The sequence below is a fragment of the Nestor notabilis genome, unplaced genomic scaffold, assembly GCF_000696875.1.
Source record: "Nestor notabilis isolate BGI_N333 unplaced genomic scaffold, ASM69687v1 scaffold5453, whole genome shotgun sequence".
Taxonomy (NCBI): domain Eukaryota; kingdom Metazoa; phylum Chordata; class Aves; order Psittaciformes; family Psittacidae; genus Nestor; species Nestor notabilis.
In genome coordinates this window covers 54164-68568 of record NW_009923172.1, presented here as the reverse complement: position 1 = coordinate 68568, position 14405 = coordinate 54164, and the positions used below count along the sequence as shown (strand labels likewise).

At 49.2% G+C, this 14405-nt stretch overlaps 1 protein-coding gene across 1 annotated transcript in view; it reads left to right on the top strand.

Annotated features, from left to right (window-relative positions):
• The window catches only part of IGSF3 (immunoglobulin superfamily, member 3), a gene marked incomplete at its 5' end in the record, with an annotated part of 63251 nt that overhangs the window by 251 nt on the left and 48595 nt on the right, over window positions 1-14405 (top strand). The window contains 1 exon segment of the mRNA XM_010011994.1: window positions 12-111. Within this exon segment, the coding sequence (XP_010010296.1) occupies window positions 12-111 (100 nt within the window).

Below are 14405 nucleotides of genomic sequence, written 5' to 3'. Positions count from 1 at the left end.
GGTTTCCCATCTCTGACCTGCAGGCCCGGGACGCCGGCGAGTACGAGTGCCACACGCCCAACACCGACGAGAGGTACTTCGGGAGTTACAGCGCCAAGATGAACCTCGTGGGTAAGCTGTCCTGATAGCGGCGTGGCTGGGGCAAGGGGGCATCTCCCAGCACGTACCCATGGACCCCTCCATGTGCAATGTCATCCACGTAAGCTGTCAGCCAAAACAGCAGTGAGGAAGACGGAGCAGAGAGCGGGCAGCACGGGTAGTGTGAATTGCAGGGAATCACCACGTAGAGGCACAGGAGGTACCAAGCTTTTTCTAGTATTAAGGCCCTTGTGAAGAAGAGGTGTCAGGCAGCATAGCTGGGGAGAGGGACATTTGAAGCTCTGTCTTTAAAGCAAGAGGGATGTGGAAGAGATTTATGTAGAGGAGAAGGGTAGGGAAGCTGCTCCAGATGGCACAAGCTGCAGAGGAGAGAGCTGTGTGCCAAAGGTGGTGAAATAGTGGAGTGGGGAAGAGAGAAGATGTAACGAGTGGCATCTAACGGGAACAGGAGAGATCACAGAATCGACTAGGTTGGCAAAGACCTTAAGGTCAACAAGTCCAACCGTCACCCCAGGGCTGCAAAGTCCACCACTAAACCGTGTCACTAAGGGCCTCATCTACATGGTTTTTGAGCACTTCCATCTTCAGGCTCTTAACAGAGGGTAACGCTGAATGCATCCTGAAAACACCACTCCAATTGAATTGAGTTGTCTGTAGATGAATGTGGGGGAGTTGGTTTGGGGTTTGTATGGTTGTTTTTGTTTGTGTTAGAAAAATTGAAAACAGGTTCTTTAAAATCTGGAGTATTTCCACAGCACCTCTATACTAGCCGACATGACCTTTTCAAGCTTCAGCTTGCTTTCTGTGTCTCAAAATGGGATTGGATTTGAAGTCTCTAACTTGGCTAACAGAAGTCAAATAGCTGCCATCAAACTCTTTGCTGAAGGACTCCTCTGCAGCAGAGACAACCCTCTAGCAAATTTAAGCCCACAGACAGCAGGCTTGCTTTCCTTGGGAGACTTCTGTGAGCCTGCAGGTCTCTGGTTTGGAAACCACTTTGGTTTTATCCAGACTAGCTAGTCAGGGTGTTGGCTGTGCAGGCCCTGTTGACACAGGAAACCCATTGTGAAAGGAGTAAAAGTGTGAATTTAAATCACAATAGCCCTCCTTTGGGTTGTGCTGCTTGCCATCAGCTTGCGTGTACTTTGGCTTCTTCCCTTCAGAGGGGCCAGCCCAGCCACTCTCCCAGGTGAAGCCCTGTGCTTGGGTGCATGTTTGTACTTAGGTGCCATCTGATGTCCATGAGAAGCTGGGGAGGTAGATGCCTGTGTACTCTTTGTGGGGTGTTTCTGTTTGTTTTGCAGTTCTGTGATGTGCTCAGGTGCCCAGGTTTGTGGTTGCCCCTTTAGTTTGAACAGGACTGAGTCAGCACTGCTGCTGTGAAGTCACCTCAGGGAGTGAAGCCCATTGCAAACCAACACCCAGTGGGGGAAAAAAGTGCCTGGGGGCAGGGTGGTTTGGGGCTGGGTTGCTCTGCCAGTGAGACATGTAAGATTTGGGATTCTGTAGACACCCATGAATAGTGTTTTGAGGATATTGGCTTCAGGGCTTAATGTGCATCAGGGATGTTAAAGAAGATAGATCTAAAGTAACTTTTAGTGGATTAGTTAAATCACATTATGCCCCTTCATGGATGCTTGCGCTCAGAATTTGGGGCCCTAATTTGGTTTAGCTTAATTCATTTCTGGAAATTCACTTCAGAAGTGACTTACGGTCACTTGTGTTTTGAATGTGTGTATCAGCGTAGGTGTTTCCTGTGGTTTAACCAAACTCTTGAGAGAAACTGACTTTTCCAGAGAGCCCCTTGTGATGAGCTGTAGGACAACAAGCCCATTCATATGAGCCTGTGTTGACTTGAACCCTGTTGGACCTTGAAGTCCTGCTGGGGAAATGGGCTCTTCTCTGCAGGGCTGGGCAGAACACGCAACCTTTTTATCCCCTGACATTTCAGCTCTCAGCTACAGGTCATGGGTTTTCAGGCTGGCTTTGTTGCTGTAGACAACAAGCAAGACGAGGTACACAGGAGCTAAATGAGAGTTATTGTTCTCATTTTCTCAAAAACAGAACAAAACTTTTTTTTCCTGTTTTTCTTTCATCCATTTATGAATTTTTAATTGACTCATTAGATTGAGTGGCTCTCTTTTGGCAACAGCAAAGCCTGCAGGGAGGCAGGTTTGTAAGCATCTCTATTCTCTCTGTTTATGTGTGAAATGGATGTGTTTGGAGCAGTGTTGATTCTAGACTTGCTGCTCTGAGAGCTTTGAGTTATTGTGTCCTGTGTTTTAAGGGAAGAGAAGAAGGAAGAGTTTCTCCCTTCTTCACCCAGGCAGTATAACCCTGTGACAGGGGAGCTGGATGCAGCGGCACATGGGGCAGCTATCTGCATCGGGACAGACTGGCAACAGAGCAGCCAGTATGTGTCTCTGCTCCTGCCATCTGGGCAGCATTGAGGGCTGTATAGCCAGGATTCTTCAGCATCTTCAAGAATGTGCTGGTTGGGCTTCAAAGTACAGTTCTATCCTCCTCACAAACAGCAAGCATGGTTAGTGTCTCCAGTGGAGGTTCCTTTTTATTCACTGAGATTTTGGCCAGGATCTAGTACCACTCTGAGGACCTGGTGTCTCTGGCCTGGACTAAGAAGTGCTCCTCAGGCACTTCATGGGATTCGTATCTGGATTTAGGCATGCAGTGCAAGTGCTAATCTCTCTGAAGCTAGGAATGAGGCCAGTAATGTGGTTCAGGCGCCTTCTGCCATGGGAGGAAACGTGTATCAAGGCTTAAACTTTTTCACCAGTCTTCAATTTCCTTCAGTTGCTTCAAAAATAAGTCTTCCTATCTTAACTACCCGTCTTCTCATCTCCTTCTGAGCTGTATCCTTGGGAAGGAAAGTTATACCTGGGCTGCAAGATGTGTTAGGAGGAAGAATTTAGGACAACTCAGATGGAAGTGTTTGTGCTGAGAAAGGTGGCAAAGGGAAATAAATAATGGGTGCATCCTTTCAGGATGCTGTAGAACTGTGGTTGATCATGAGAAAGGATTATCCCACATACAGAGTCTGATGGCTGTGAGAAGTACATGGACTGCTCTTTATGAAGAGCATGTATGAAGAAGTACATGGGCTGCTCTACTTTATGAGGAAGTTAAGGACAGCAAGGGATTTTCAGGTGAAAGAAAGCAGCATCCCAGTAACAGCATCACCACCGGCAGGGCAGCAGTATTTTCCAGAGTGTCACTGGAATTATTCCTCGTCTTAATAACACTTGAAATACGGACAGAGAGATTTCTGTGCAGTAATTTAGGTGGTGAAGCTGCAGGGATGCTGTGCAATCTGAGATGCTGGTTTGTGCTTCTCAACTTATGTTAATGGATAAATAAACTTGTGTTTTGCTGTGGGGTAGAAGTGAGCTCTCAGCAGTTACTTCGGAGTTCATGAGTCACTGCAAATTTGTACTCCACTATATCTCTGCAACGAGTTGTTTGTGCCTGTACCCTTACAGCCTGTACCTGATAACAGCAAAGAGGCCCAGGTATAACCTCTTCAGAAGCTTCAGACTTTTATCTCAGTGTTATTTTATCTGTGCTCCCGCAAATGTTGAGCTCTTTTTCAGAGTCCATGATTTGACGGAAGAAATCAAGCTTTGAGGTTTTTCTTGAACAGGCAGTGACAGAGCAGGAGGAAAGGTTTCAAAGCACTTGAGGAGGTGGCAGCTTGTGTACTTCTTACTTTGTGGGAAACAGCTGTACAGCATCGATCCTAAACAAGTTAAAGCAAAGAAAATGAAAGGGGTTTGGATGGGGCAGGCAAGGGGAGAGACCACAACCCCCATGGTACCGCAGAGTGAGAAGGAGCAATTTCAGTGCAGAGCTGAGAAACAAGCAGCACTTGGACTCTGCTGTCTTGGAGAAGGGCAGGAGCTGCTGTGGAGCTGGTGGTGCCTGCAGGGACTATAACTGACATCGCCTTCCTTCCCGCCAGGCTTAGGTGAGAGGGGGACAGAGAGGATCTGCACCAGCTTGGTGATATTCAGTGGCTCCCCCCGTTCGCCTCTCAGCCCGGCTACGCTTCCGCTCTCTGCTAGGTCTCACCCTGCCCAGGCAGGCTGGTGCCTTGATCTCTGCCCTGTTCCTGTCTGGCTGTGATGGCTCCCAGGGGCTGGGTGTGTGTTCTTTGGGCTGGCAGCCCCATTGTGGTGAAGTTTTGACACTGTGCCAGACTTGGGAGTGGTGGTGGGTGAGGACACTGGTGGCGTGAAGAGCCGGCTGCCTCTCTGCCTCATGTCAGAGCTGGCTGCAGCTCTGCTTGGAGGGGTCCTGTCTCCAAATGCTGAGCTGCCCTATTCTGCAGACTAGAACTCAATCCATGGGTAGTTTGACCATGTCTTTAAGACTGTGTCTTGAAGGAATCCACTGTGGTATGTGACTGTGTGGCCAGCTGCAAGCCCATGGCAAGAAGAATAATTGTAGGGTGCATCTGAGAGGCTTTAGTAACACAAGAGGTGGAAGAAAGGCTTAAGGTTGGTGCTGGAAGGGAGGGAGCTGCATAGGTCTCAGACAAGCATTGAAGAAATCAGGTCTCTCTTGTTGACCTTGCAACCGAGAATCTCCAGAGTGTTAGTGGAAAGCTAAAGGGCATGTAGCAGGCAAAAAAGAAGAGAAAATGTGAAATTTATTAGCTTGTACCAGCTGTTGCTGCTTGTTACCAGCAGCTTCCCCTCTTCTTTGTCAAGTGCTGCCATATGTGATCTGCCTGCACAGAGCAGAGGGGGGAAGTCGTGTCACAGATTTGCCATGGGAGAGCAGTGCCTGCTCCCGGGAACCTGGGGGGACCCAACGCAAGGGTAGTCACCTCTGCTCACGTGAGGAGCATGGACCTTAGGGGCTGCTGGTTTATTCCAGCTGTCAGATGGGGTGGCTTTGCTTGAGGGAGGTGTCAGGCGAGAGGTGGTAGTCTTGCAGACAAGGGTCTACTGGTTTTGACAGAAGTCTTTTTGGGAGTCTTCTTTCTATGCTGCCTTTTTCTCTTCCTCCTGAGAGACAGGGGGAAGTGTTTGTCACTGTATGTGTGTCCTGGGGGGACCAGGCTTTTTGCAGATGAGCAACAGAAATGCAGCAGGCAGAAATGGAAACGAGCAGTTCACGCTGCCCTGAGAGGGTTGCACAGGCTCCGTCTCTGGAGCATTTCAAGACCTAACAGGATCAAACCCTGAGCAGCATGGTCTGACCTTACAGTTGGCCCTGCTTGACCTATAGTTGTGCCACAGTCCCCACCCCCACGCCAGGGTCCTTTTCACCTTGAATTGTCCTATGATCCCATAAGGAATCGTTTGGCTGCTGTGCAGTAGGAACCACTGTTAGGCAGCAGTTTGGAGAGAAGGTGTTTAAGGAAAGGTATAAAATGGTATATAGTGGGGATGTCAGTGCTAAATAGTGGCATAACATTGGTGATCTCAACCAGGTGAGAGCAACAGATGGTATATAGTGGGGATGTCAGTGCTAAATAATGGCATAACATTGGTGATCTCAACCAGGTGGGAACAACAAAGATCCATTGTATATCCCCAAATTCTTTTTTCTTTCTGGCACATTTTTTTGTATTTCATATTTCTTTAGAGAGGTTGCAGGAGTTTGTCTCTATTGCTTTCCTCTCGTCTATGAAAGGAGAATTTGAGGTCCTAATGCAGATGTTCTAATCTCTCTGAGGCCATCTCAGTGACTTTGCTACCTCCATGAAGCATGCATGTGCTTTATTTGGCCAAGCCATCGGTTAACCAAAGCGAGTTCCAGGATTGGTGGTGTTGAAATTCCTGCTTTATGAGTTACATTCATCTTTGCCTGTTTGGGCTGTGCTTGTTGCAGTAATTAGCTCCCCAGAGGAGTAAAATGTCCTTCACTTTCAAATTACCCTTTAGCTGACATTAAAAAAAAATTAAAGAAAAAGCAAAATCAAATACCTTATCCTAGGTGGTCCTTTGCAGCTAGACACTAGGGTATTTTGTTCTTACTGTCCTTCTCTGCATGCCTGAAGCTCTTTGTAGTAGCCTTGGAAGAGAAAATTTGACCTGTGCTGCCCTGCTTTTTGTTTCTGTTCCTGCTGTGGATGGAAAGGGAGTGTTTGTCTGTTAATGGGGGAGGAATGAGGACGGGTAAACATATTTTACCTCTGGCAGTTCCTATGGGTACAGCCTGGGAATCGCACCAGCAAACCAGAGTACCCAGTTTCTGATGCTATGGAGCAGCGTGGGGCTGCAGGCATTGGGTCCTACCATGCTGCCGACTCACTGCGTGTCCCTGGGTACGGCGTGCTCCGTCTCCCTCGCCATTTTCCAGCTGGTAAAATCAGCATACAAGCCTTTCATAAAATCTAAGCTAAATAACTGTGAAGTGCTTTGAGCTCCTTGGATAACGGGAGTTAGAAACAAAGGCTTATCTTTCAGCTCTGCTGGTAATGATGCTGAATAGGATTCATCTCCAGTCCCGCTTATCCATTTCTGATGTCTTGGAAGTATAGCTGCTTAAGCTCACTCAGTTTTGCCCTTGCAGAAGCGGTGAGGCTAATAGGCACTGCCAGGCTGAGGAGGCTGGTGGTCTGGTGGTGCAGGCAACCCTGCGGCCAGCGGCTCCGGAGCTGGCAAGAGGAGCTGCTTCCTTACAGCCTCTTCTGGCATGGGTGTGCATGAAGCCAGTCCAGAGGCTCCATGCCTCTTCCAGATGTAACACTCCTGATGGTAAGAGGAAGGCACCAAGACCTATTTGAATTTCCAGTCTTTGTCTCTTTTTTTAAGCATTGGCTTTAGTCATATATAATCTGGCAATGAATTGCATGGGCTTAGTTATTCCTTGTGCTGTCTAAAACACTTTTTTGTAGATACCATTCATGTTACAGCTGAAAGCTTGTAACAGAAATCCTCTGTGTGTGTCCTCGCATTGCTAGACAAGGTTCACTCATTATTTTATGTATCTTTATCTCATCCCCTGTTCTGGTATTTTCCTGCTAAACACTTCAAATTATGACAGTTGTTGCAGTACACCATGTCCTGTTCTTTCCTGTTGGAATTGCTTGCCTAATTTTTACTTCCTTATTGTTGCATTACATGGCATCACTTCTGCACCTCTATTGTGCAGGAGATGTGGAATGAACTTTAGGCAGACCTGCCTGAAAAAAATGGACTACTCTCCCCCTTCTTTGCTGTTGAGTTTTTCCCCCTCCCTTGCTTTCGTACCCTGTCCCTCAAAACCACAGGCAACTTGGTGTTGTGACATGCTTTGTGGGGAAGGCTCTCCATTGTGGAAGTGTTTCTTTCTTTCCCCCCTCCTGTCCACCTACCCATTTCTCAAAAACCTGGTGTTAGACACATTTGGGGCACATCACCATGTTCCATATGGTATTTTTCCTACATTGTCCCTTTTGAGGTAGAGGTGCTTTTTTAAATTTAGCTAGCACGTGGAGGAGAATTACAATAAGAATACATGTCCCTTTTTATGCATGTACCTGTGCATTGTAGGAAAAAATGTGTTCTAAGATGCATTTCTAAAAATGTAAATGAATACAGCCACAGGCGATTGCACAGCCCTCTGCTCACGGATCTAGGCTGGTCTTTCAAAGGAGCCCTCTCTCTTCCAGGCTTTCTATGTCTCTTACTTGTCAGGAAGGGAGGCACAGGAGCCCAAATGCTGACTTGCCTTCAGACTGTGAAGAGCTGCAGCGTTTTGTATGGGTAGGTTTCTGTGTAGCGCTGAACCTGAATAGCAAAATCAGACCAGTCAGTTGAAATGATCTTTGAAAACTAAAGCAGTCTTCCCTGCAAAAGCCTCTTTTCTGAAGACGCGGGGTCTTGCCCTCTCTCTGCTCCAGCCACTTGGCTCCACTCAGGCATGCGTGGCTCAGGTTGATGGGACCGTGGCACTGGCTCTTCCACCAAGCCCTTTGCCTCTTCAGTGTCGGTGAGGCTGCAAGGCTTGGGGTCCTCTGCTGCCCTGGAAGGAGCTGCTGCAAAAGCAACACTTAGCCCACATGCCCCTTTCACTTGTTCTGATGACTCTTCCAATATACTCTGCCAGTTCCTGGTAAAATGAGGCATTTGGTAATCCTAAATGTCATCTTGATTTTTAGGATGCCTCTTAGAATATCCCTCTGAGAAGAGATCAGTGGTATAGGCTGTTCGTGTATATTGCCATCATGTCTGTGTGTTACATGCTGATAGGAGGTAAAGGATGCAAAGGTTTTTAACTAGGATGGAAAAAATCTTTGGCCAGAGATCCTGTTGCATTTGAAGACCAGCTCTACCTCAAGTGTTCAGAAAACGTGTAGATGTGGCCCTTAGTGACATGGTTTAGTGGTGGACTTTGGCAGTCCTGGGGTAAATGTTGGACTTGATGGCCTTAAGGTCTTTTCCAGCCTAAATGAGTCTATGATTTTAAGTGGGCTAGTCAGGAGCCAAATCTTGAGCTCTCCATCTTTTTCAGGAAAGTAAACCTGACATGTGAGGGGACTCTTTCAGGTCAGGCTCCACATGCTTATCGTGGGAAGCAAAAGGTCATCTGGTGCTAGTAGATGTTTACTAGTTAGTAGTATTTCTACCCAGTGTGTTCTGGGCAGCTCCCAGCCTCTTTTTTTCCCCCCAAATGATTATTTTTTCACTACATGCACAGGTGAAAGAAGCTCTGGGAGACAAAAAGAAAGCCAGAGCACAAAAGGAGAGCCAGAAAGAGACGGGCTTAGTTGGGCGAGCAGGTGGTGGAGCCAGCAGGCTGTAATGTGTGATGGGCAGAGCTTGGTACCTGCCTCCTGCGTGCTCAGCAGCTTGCCAGGAGTTGCCTCTGGCTGTATGAACCATCACATTGTTTGAGGGGCACCCATCTCTTCTGCCTCCCTGCTTGCAATGGGTACTGGCAGGGCTGAGGGGCCAGGACAGCCTGGTGGCTCCGGAATTGGACCTGCTCGTTGACTGGCTGGCACAGCCTGCTGGCATTCCTTGCAGTGTTACCGGAATACCGGGTGGCAGGGGAGAGGCATGAAGTGTGCAGGTTTCTCTGCTTCTGTGCCTCCAAACAGGCTCTCAGCATTAAATGGGGAAAGCGATAACTGCGAGCGCAGCTGGTAACATATGGCACCCGTCCCCTGCCTTAGCAATTGCTCAGTGAACTCTGAAAGTGGAGTATGGTCCCCATGGCTCCAGCCAGCTGCAGCACTGAGAAATCCTGCAATGGAGCCGCCCGTTACTCGAGTACTGATGGAAACGTCACGTTCCACGTTGCCTGTTTTTCGTGCTGCCTCTCTGGGGAGGTTTGTGCTGCGCTTACTCCTTCCTCCTTCTCTTGTTTTTGGTTTTATTTTTTTATGATTCCTTTCCCCTGGAGGATTGCTTTAGTTGTTCTTTAGTTCCAGCCCCTTAGACTTGGTTGCTGTGCATTTCTGCCAGTCTGCTGCCCTGAGAGGCAGGGGCAGCTGTTTCTGCTGTTGATGCTGATGCTTTTATCACGTTGCTTGTGTTGCTGCAGTAGGTCTGGTGGCAAGTGATGGAGTCCCCATGTAGCGCAGTGCCAGTTGCCGAGCCAGCCTGCTTCTGTGGCACAAAGCTCTGTGCTTGTTGTGGTGTGGATGCATGAAATTTTGTTGAAAAATGACAAAACAAGCAAAACAAAGTCAAAGTGGGGGCCACGCTCTGGCAAACTGCAGAGAAACAACAAACCCAAAAGCTCCTAGTAGCATTACCAGTTGTACATCAGATCCTTTTTTTCTCAGATAGGGTAGCACAAAAGCTGAAAGACTGCTACCTCTGTCTTGCCCTCATGAGGGCTCAGAAGACTAAGTGAGACCCCTCTGATTCAGCCTCCTTACCTGCTAATTTGGAGGTGTTACTATTGAGCATCCTGGGGGAGAGATTTATTCTGGTTTAAAGCATCAGAAGGTCTCGGCCCTGCTTTGGCTGCCGGCCGGGGGTGGGTAGGAAAGGGAGAGCAATACTTCAGTGCTTCAGAGGTAGGCTTTTGGTGCCAAGGCCCCTCACCTTCTCCAGCCAAAAGCCCTGGCAGGACTGGCCTTTCCCACTCCCTCCAGCTCCTCCCAGGCAGTGCAGGGTTTTACTTCACGTGCTGACCTGCCCTGGGACAGAGATGCCCCTCAGTAGGGAGGAGCTGGGAGGACATTTTCCATCTTGGTTCTGTGTCTGCACTGTTGGTTTAGCTGTATAACAGTTTTACAATCTTTATCTGATATAGGTTTAAGAGGATTTCCCTGGGCGCAGTGGGATTATTGTATGTTGGAGTGCAGTCTCCAGCTGATGCTCCTTCAGCAAGTATTTATTTTAAGTGGGTTTAACAGTATTTAATTTAAATTTTTTTTTTTTTTTTTTTTTTTTTGCATGGGTTAGAAGTGAATTGTTTACACTATCAGAGAAGTAGAGCCTGGATAAAACGAAGGAATGTATTACTGCTTTCCAGGCTGGGGATGGTGGAAAGAAAGCAGCAGCTGGAGGTGGGAAGGAAAGAAGATAAAATAGTAATGTTGAGGGAAATGCAACATTATTCCAAGTGGCACTGATTAGTAATACTGCCAAACAGCTGTTTCTAAAGAGGAGATGTAATGGGAAGGAGAGCTGGAAGGAATGTGAGAGTGATGCAGGCAGCACTGGCTCATCGTTTGAGGAGGGGGTGGTTGCTCTCAACCCTTGTATCTGACCCATGTGGTACCAGAGACTGTGCTGCTGCAGCCCCCAGGAGCACAGGGGGCTGGGGTGTCCCATGCACCCTCCCAGCCCTCATGGGATGGCGCTCGGTCAGGTTTACACTGAAATGTTCCCTCCGTTTTAAGGTGTTCATGCCACCATCTGAAAAAGAGCAGCAGTGGCAACCCTTGCCATTGGGAAGGCGGCGTCTGTAGGGGAAAAGTCTCCTTTTGAGCCATGTGCAGGCTGTTTCTTTATCTTCTCCCTCCCTCCCTCCAGCAGGCTTTATTGACGGCAGAGGGCTCTGGGGCTGGATGTGTGTGTACACAGCCCGAGTCCTGCTGGGTTAGCAAGACTTGCCTTCTGGCCACCTGCTCCCGGACAGTGTCCATAGTCCTTTGAGTATTTCCGAGGAAGCTAATGGGATGGGATTAGCCGCCCCACTTGCCCTTGCCATCAAGAAGAGACATTTCTAGAGAGCCTACAAAGAAGAGCAAAGCCAGAACTAACTTGAACAAAGGTGCTTTTAAATGCAGAAGTAAGTGTGATTTTACCCTCTGGCCTTATGGAGGCAAGAGGTGGGGCTGCTCTGTTCCCCGTTTGATATCTGAATGAGCCTCTGCCTTAAGCGATAGTCGTTGACTGAGTTAGTACTAATGGGCTGGATGTCCTTCAGTGTCCCTGTTCTGTCCTGCTCTGGTTCTCTGACATCGTGTTTCAACATACTGTGCCCTTTATTCCTTACTGGGTACTAGTTAAAATGGTAGCTTAGGGCTCTGCAAAGAAATGTTGTAGCTAGGGATGCCTGCCCTAGAGCAGTGTGACTTGGCAGGCAGGGTTTTCCAGACAGGGATGCCTCTGTGCTGGGCATGATGTGCTCTGAGCACTTAACTTCCTCAGACCCTGTCATTCTTCATTTTTAAGCTGCCTGCTCAAGAGTCCAAGATTTTCATAAAGCTGTTCCTTACCAAAAGCATTTCACAACTGTAACTCGTAATGCCAAACTTACTGAGGGTGAGAAGATTTAGAGAGACCAGTTTTTTATGGCATTATGCTGTTGCATGGAAACGAAGAGATCACAAAGCAGCAGGTTACTTACTGGAGGGCTCACGTTAGGCTCTTTTGAGCCTCGTCCTCTGAAGGGTTGCATCAGCGCAGCACAGATGACCACAGGCGCTCCGGCAGCCTGGGGTCACCTTTTGAGCTCTCTCAGGTGTGCTGATGCCACCTGTCCACAGACAGGAGTCCTTGCAGAACTGCGGGTGATGGTTGCGTGCGATGGATGGTCCACATGGCACCGTGGCCAGAAGGTGGGAGCTGGCACAGCAATGCTGACCAACAGGGAAGGGAAGGCTGGTGAGGAGGTGGGGTTGGCAGAGGCATGAGCCATTCATTTGGAGAGACTTCGTGCCTCGGAGGAGCAACCTGGCTGCAGGGGCAGCCGCTCTGGGACAGCACAGGGATGCACTGTGGCTACAGAGATGCTTCCCCTTTGCAGGAAGGGTTCCTTCCTCCAAGCTGGGTCCTGAGGTGCAGGGTAAGCTGGGCCAAAGATGGAGTCCTTTGGCTGCGGTGTGGTCAGGGGGAATCAAGGGGCTCCTGCCCTTGCTCTGGAGAAAGGGAAGGTTGTGGAGATCCCAGAGCTGGACTGGGCAATGTGAAGGGGAGCAAACGGAGGCATAAAAGGCAGAGAGTGAGTGGGCTGAGAGAGACTGAAAGTGAGGGAATTAAAACCAGGGAAAAGGTGGAAGGGAAAAAGAAAGAGATCTGAAAAGGGAGCAGGAAGTGCTTTCTTGGGAAGGCAAGAAAAGAAAGGAGTGTGGAAGTGGCAGATGGAAGACTTTGGATGAGAGGTTTTGTGTCGTGCAGAACAGCGGGGTGTGTGGCAGGGTGGAATCCTGGAGGTGCTGGAGCAGGCGGAGCAGCACGTGGGGATGACCAGTGAGGGACTGTGGCTGAGGTGGAGGGAGCATCCTTGCTGCATCCTGTAATGGGAGGAGGCCCCAAGGCTGCCAGAGACATGGGTCCGGCCTCTCCAACTGGCCTCCTTCTGCAGGAGCCCTGTGGGACTCTTCCCCCACCCTTTACATGCATGCTTCAAGTGCCTTAGATGCTCTTTCAGGCTCTTGACTTCCAAGCAGACAAAGGGGGTTTCAGTGCTGTCTTCCATCAAGGCTGTTGGGATGCAGTAATTACCTTTGTGCTGCCACCTCCTACCCTTTCTTCCTCTTCCTCTATGACTGGGAAGTCAAAGGCAGTGATGATGCTTTGAGGAGCTCTTTTTGAAGTGACTTTGTGAGTCATAAGGGGCTGGTGAGCAGTGGGGAATGAGATGCTGACGCCCAGCACTCTCAGATCATTTCAACTCCGTTGTGTCTGTGGACAGAGCAGCATGTGCTTCATGCCCATCCTCAGAGACACTGGTTTCCATAGATCTCATCTGTTTTGACAGGCTTCTGCTGAGAGTATGATGTGGATAGAGGGAAGAGGAGAGGAGGAACCAGGACACCAGAGGTGGGCTGGGTGGCAGGGCAGTGGCTTTTGATCATCGTGTCTATTGTGTCAGGCTTAGCCAGAGCCTGTTGCTGTAGATAAGCACAGTGCTGGCTCAGGGTCCTGAATGAGTGCTGAGCTGCTCTGTGGCAGCAGTTGGATGAGTTTCTGCAGGCAGCCCTGTTGCAGATCATTGCCATGAGAAGATGGACTTGTCATCTCCTGTGGTACGTTCAAGCCACAGGATGCTCAGGTGGAGTAACTGAAGCTGGATAACTGTGGACAGTTTGCACTAATAAGATGGTTTAGGTGACATGTGCCCCAGGGGCCTCCCTGGGACCCTCTGCTCCTGGGAGCCTGAAAGGTTTGAAGGTGCTTTCCATCACTGCTAAAGTCTGATGAGTTTGAGACAGCCACCACAGTCCCAGCCCTATTACTGATCCACTGAGCTGATGCCCAAGGGGCCACCCGTCCTGTCCCTTATTATCTGCTGGTTGAAGTTGTCAAGACCAAAATGCAGATCCTCCTGTTGACTGCTAGGATGTAGCACTGCTGTTGAGTGTTCAGGGATGCTGTCTGGGGCAGTAGGACAGCTATCCTGACAGCGAAACCCCTGTACTGCAGCCAGAGCAGAGCCTGATGAAGCTTATGAAACCTGACAAGATCACAGCCCAAGGTGGTATCGCTGGAGGCTGCTTGGCTGGGAACCGTGTTCCTGCTGCAGCAGCATGAGCTTAAGGGATGTGTCATTTGAAGCCTGTCACGATATTCATCTCGCTGTTGAGCAGGGAGCATGTGAAAGTCTCTTGCAGTTATTAGGCTGCCAGAAGAGCCTCCTCCCAAAACAGGCACTGGCTGCTGCTGTCTGCAAATGCAGAGCAGCCTGTTGTTCTGCACCAGGTGATGCCCCATCTCAGCTTTGAGTAAGTGGTCCTCTGGGCAAGCATACACTGGCCAGGACACAGCCCCTCCATCTCTGCAGGCACAGCGGCCCCTCCAGCTTGGCTGGTGTGTGTCCCCCCCAGGATAATCAGGCTCGATGACCTGCAGAGGACATCCCCATGGCCCCGCTGCTCCATCAGTAGCCTGTGTCTCTTTGACCCCAAGCAGGGTTTGTCATTTGTCGAGGTATGGCAGTGGGTGCCCAAG